The 5,650-nt window shown below is 30.4% G+C and overlaps 1 protein-coding gene across 1 annotated transcript; it reads left to right on the top strand.

Annotated features, from left to right (window-relative positions):
• On the top strand, positions 1-2,079 carry LOC108465235 (U-box domain-containing protein 8-like). The gene has a single exon (XM_017765558.2). It carries the CDS (start codon positions 193-195, stop codon positions 1,291-1,293), a length of 1,101 nt encoding a protein of 366 aa, XP_017621047.1. The 5' UTR covers positions 1-192; the 3' UTR covers positions 1,294-2,079.
• Positions 2,080-5,650: the final 3,571 nt, after the last annotated feature.

The following is a 5,650-nucleotide window of genomic DNA, read 5'->3' as shown; positions in this document are numbered from 1 at the left end:
GTTAATCACAAAACTACCTTCTTCTTCACTTACTCTCTCTTTATCTCTCTGTATTTCTCTGTATTGAATTGAGAAAACAATTCCTCTCATTCTCTCTCTCTATCCACAGCTTTGCAAAACCCTCATAAACCCTTCTTTTCTTTTTCGAAGTTCTTTTCTTCAAGGTGAGTTTTTGTCCGAGTTGAAATCGGAATGGAAACTCAGCTCCCCGACGATTTCAGGTGCCCTATTTCACTTGAGATAATGTCTGACCCGGTTATCCTTCCATCGGGTCACACCTTCGACCGGGTTTCAATCCAACGGTGGCTAGATTCTGGTCACCGGACTTGTCCGATTACCAAACTTCCATTACCTGAACACCCTTGTCTTATCCCAAACCATGCCCTCCGTTCCTTGATTTCCAACTATACCCTCGTCTCTCCTTCCAAGTTACAGCCTTGCCCTCAACCCCAAATCCTCATCTCTTCTCTAACCTCTCAATCATCCCATGTCGGTACCAAGCTTAACTCGCTCACCCATCTCGTTCGACTCACTAAGCACGACTCGGGATTCCGCCGTAAACTAACTGAGCTGGGTGCAGCCCCTGGTGTCCTCAAGTGTGTTGACTTAGATGATCCGAGTTTACAAGAAAAGGCACTGTCTTTACTCCTTAATCTCAGTCTTGACGATGATAACAAAGTGGGCTTAGTCGCTGAAGGTGCTATTAACCGGGTTATCAAAGTTTTACGATTCGGGTCACCCGATTGTAGAGCCATAGCTGCAACGATTATAACCAGTTTAGCCGTGGTGGAAGTTAATAAAGCAACAATAGGAGCATACCCAGATGCAATTCAAGCATTGGTTTGGCTTTTAATTTCAGGTAAAGGAAGGGAAAAAAAAGAAGCAGCAACAGCTTTGTATGCAATTTGTTCATTTGCTGATAATAGAAGAAGAGCTGTAGATTGTGGAGCAGTACCAATACTGATTAGCTTATTAGATTCAGGCTTGGAAAGGGCTATTGAGGTGTTGGGATTATTGGTTAAATGTAAAGAAGGAAGAGAAGAGATGATGAAAGTTAATGGGTGTGTTAAGGTTTTGGTTTCTGTTTTAAGGAATGGTAGTTCAAGAGGTGTTCAATATGGGTTATTTACATTGAATTGTTTATGTAATTGTTGTGAAAGGCTTTGTTTTGAAGCTATAAATGAAGGTGTTGTGGAGATTTGTATGGGGTTAATGGAAGAAGAGAATGAGAAGATAAGGCGATATACTTCAAGTTTGGTTCAAACTCTTAGAGAAAATCATGCTTTTGGGTGAAAAAATTGAAGCTTTTTACTTCAAGTGTTTGGCAATGGAGGTGAGTCGTTGTTTTAGTTCATTTTGGTTAATTAGGGATAGTTTTAGAGTTAAAAAAAAACAAAAAAAAAAAAAAGATTAGAATTTTGTATTTATGTATATGTGAATAAAAGGGTAAACATGATGGAAAGGGAGGGGATTGTTGGTCTTCCATGGTTGGATGTTGTAGTGAGCAAAAAAAAAAAAAAAAAAAACCAAAAAGTTCAAAATTTTTGTTACTTCAGTGATAATTGTTTATTGAATTAGAACCTGTTTTCAGCTTTTGATCTTCTCTCGATTAGGAATTGGATTGTGAATGTTTCTGATTCAATCAAAGCATTGAACTTTAGCAAATGGTATACTTCTATAAGTTACTTTCAGTGTTCAATTTTCTAGTTTTGCATATTTGCAACCATTTGAGTGAGATTCAAGACATTCTTTTTTCCTTGTTTTATTCAATTTTTGATGTTGAGATTGCTTAGTGATTACAATGTATAGGTTTTGTAATGTTGATATTCTTAATATGCATGCCTAAGTGGTCCATTATGAATTTGACCTTTGGACTTTTGGAGTGATAATTTGTTTCAAAGGATAACTTGGATTATGGAGGTTGTAATGTAGCCAAATTTGTAAACTTTTCATCTTGGCATAAGAAGAAAAGCAGTTTTAGGAGTTAAAGTGTATTTTGTATTTTACTTTCTCTATTCAAAAAATGAGTAAATTAATTTTTATATGATAAATTAAAGAGTAAATTTATTCTTTTAAAAATTTCAACAATTTTTACTATTAAAAATCAGCTCCTATATGTTAGCATGAGTACAAGTAGCACACCGTGTATAATTATTTGATTATTTCGTCTGTTTACAATAGAAATTGACCGATTTATTCTTTAATCTAACCTACAACAATTAATTTTCTCAATGCAATTTAACTCTAGTTTTACCAATGAAAAAAATCTTACCTTAGTTTAGACTTTATTGTATAAATAAAATGGTTTTGCTTTCCGTAATAGTTATTGTAAGAATAAATTAGGTAATGCACAATGTATTTTTAAGAAAAAAATTAAAATTTAAGTCTTGAATATAATATTGTTGGGAAATAGTCATGAATTTTGAAAAGATTAATCATTATGAAACGTAAAATAAACATAAAAAAATATCTGATTCATATCAAAATATAAAAACAAAAAATAATCAGAAGAAAAACAAGTCTAAATGTATTTGAATCATGTCCTTGGCATTATTCAATAGTAACAATATTGTGAACGAAATTACTAATTTTTTTTCTTTCTTTTTGGAAAGTTAAAACAATGGAGAGTACGTTTTAGGGAATTATGCGGAAGCATGCGTTAGAAAAGTAAATTTTGTTAAAGCAAAGAAAGGCATCTTAATCCAAGTGCAATTGTCTGCTGAAAGAAGCAAGGCTTATTGTGCTTTTTTTTTTTTTTACTATATGTTGGTTGAAGTATTATATTATTACAAAAAATAATAAAAGTGGTCTTTGTCGGTCCAATCCAAGAAGGTGTACTTTATTTTGGTTTTTACCTTTTCTTTTTCATTGTTTAATATTATATTTCTTCTTCTTTTTCTTTTTGTTTGATGGCAACATAGCCCAACTTAGCAAACCAAATCATGGAAGAAAAAAGAGCCTTGCCTCATGTAAAGGCAACACCATAAGAGAGGGTGCAAACATTGGTTGCTATTTTTTTCTTTTATATCACGCACTCAGATTTATCGTTGGGTGCAATAAGGGATAAGTTAAAATTTTTTTTTATGGATTGAGATTGAGTTATATATTTTATGAAAATTAAAATGTAATTTTATCATTATATCGATATATATTTTTATAGATTTTAGAAGGATTTAATCAAAATTTTATTATTTTTGAGAAAATAAATTATAGTTTTACCTTTTATTTACTTAAAATTTTATAATTTTTAAGGGCTAAAAGCATAAATTTTTATTTTAGGAGGAACCAAGACCTTTGCTGACCCTCTTCTCTTGTCTCTGGGTGTAGTGATAAGGTATATTGCATTTTTAGAAAAAAAAAGAGATTTGAATTATGAAGATAACATTGTTTGAAAGGAGTAACTATAAACTCCGAAATATATTTTTTTTCATACACCGTAAAATTGACATGCAGGTTAAAAAGAAGAAAAAAAACTTGAATGGCAAAAGTGCAATGCTTGCTGCATTTCATCTTTGTTGATCTCTATTATTTGGTTGGTCATTTGGGCTTATTAAGTCATTGATGATAAGCCACTGGCTTTGTGTTTATAATTTAGTCTTTGGGCTTTCAAGTCTTTGTGTTTTAGAACTAAAATGTAGGGTGTCAATGCATTTGGATTAGGGAATTTGTGGGGTGAAAGTGTAATCTAAAACAAAACATTACGACTAAGAAACTTTTGCACCGTTAAAGTACAAGCCACTTTTTTTTATATCAAGGTATTTTTTTTTTGTTTATTTTATAATTTAAAAAGATTAATTTGTTTGAGATTCGTAAATATTCTTATCAATTATGTTTTACCATTATATCCAACTTAAATAATTTTTACAGATAAATCTACATTCTTTCCTAATGACAACTTATAATTTTTGCATAAACAAAGTTAAAAACTAACTTATAAAAATACCTAATGTTTGGATTGAACTGGAAGAAAAGTAAGAGGAAAACAACACCATTTCTCGTGTTTGGTTAACTTTTTATTTAAGTAAAGGAAAGTAAAAATGGAGTTGAGTATTCTTTATTTTCCTTTGAATTACTTCGTCTAAATGAAAATTGAGAAAAGAAAAATAATTTTTCTTTTAAGATGTGAATAGCATTTTATCCTAATAATCTTTTACATAAAAGTTATTTTATAATAAGAATATAATTAGAAAATTTAATTATAATCAATTATTTTCTTTCTTTATTACAGTTTAATTAAATAAAAGTATGTGAAACTTTCCTTTCTTTTATAATTATCTATTCAAACATAATGTAACCCTTCGTTACTTGATCAAATAAACTCAACTATCTAAATAACTTGATTACCAAGTAGCCTTTTGTTGATAAAATTACATTTAAATCCATAATAATTAAATTGTGAATTAGAATTTGAGTCAATATTAAAATTATTACTTTTAAGCCTAATAATGAACATGTGCGAATTGAAACCTAATCATGAATCACAGTGAAAAACATTGAACTTATATGGCCATGGAAAAAGAAACCAACCAAGAAAAAAAAAAGAAAAAAGGTAAAACTAATTGAGGAAGATTAAGTAGTGGCAAAAGAAATACTAATATATATGCAAAAGACATGGTGGGTTAGGGGGCAACTAATGCTTTTAATCATCTATAACGTGTATTATTGGATTGGGATTTGGGGGCACATCAGCTCAAACAAAAAGTGGACTTCAACATCACATCTTTTGACCATGGGGTTTTTGTTTATGGTGGTTTACCAACAGTCCCAAAGTGTGTATAATTTAGTGGTGAGTCCAACATGAACCTTGATAGAGTCCATAATGCTAATGATCTTCCCAAAAAAAAAAAAAAAAGCCAATACCAATAGCAACCACCAAAAAGAAGGCCAAAATTATAACCTTCATTATGGAGTAGAAGGTTGTGGTAAAGGTCTTTGGGTTTGGGGATGAAGATTGAAGAAGATAAAAAAGAAAAAAAAGTAATAAGGGGGTGTTTGATGATTTTGAAATTACATTTATGTTTGGGTTTAGCAAATAATATAATATTAATATCTTAAAATTTGATAATATAGTTAAATTGAACAATTCTTAAATTACCCATAACTAAAGACAGTTAAAATTTTTTTTAAGGGGATCGAGATTAAGTTATAGATTTTTACAAGAGTTAAAATATAATTTTTCCATTGTATTGACTTATATTTTTTATGGTTTTTGAAATGATTAAATCGAAATTTTAACATTTTGTGGGGCAAAATTATAATTTTACCGTATAGTAACTTTTGATTTTTTGAATTCTAAGAGGTCTAAAGTAGAAATTTCTTATTTTTTAAGGGGCTGAGGGGATGGCTCTTGTCCATAACCATAACCCCGATCTCTAAAATGAAAAACATTATATGTTTAAATGCATTTAAACCGTCATCTTTTAAGTTATTAAAATAACAAAGATATCAACCGAATTAAAAATCAAAAAAACTAATTTCATGTAATTTTATTACTAAAAATACTTAAACATTCCCCCAATTCAAACACCAATTTGGACATTTGGTTTCCCTCCCCACATTTACAAGCAAATGCAGTATTTGTTGGGTTATGATGAAATTGGGGTCCTATGGAAACACTCATGGATGAAAAAGTAACAAGCCATTTGTACCA

Source organism: Gossypium arboreum, chromosome 10, assembly GCF_025698485.1.
Source record: "Gossypium arboreum isolate Shixiya-1 chromosome 10, ASM2569848v2, whole genome shotgun sequence".
In the NCBI taxonomy this organism is placed as follows: domain Eukaryota; kingdom Viridiplantae; phylum Streptophyta; class Magnoliopsida; order Malvales; family Malvaceae; genus Gossypium; species Gossypium arboreum.
Note: the sequence above shows the minus strand (reverse complement) of the source record. Positions and strands in the feature narration are given on the sequence as shown.

What these genes read in the sequence shown, in the direction of transcription:
- LOC108465235 (XM_017765558.2), top strand. Translation starts at nt 193, where the DNA reads ATGGAAACTCAGCTCCCCGACGATTTCAGGTGCCCTATTTCACTTGAG.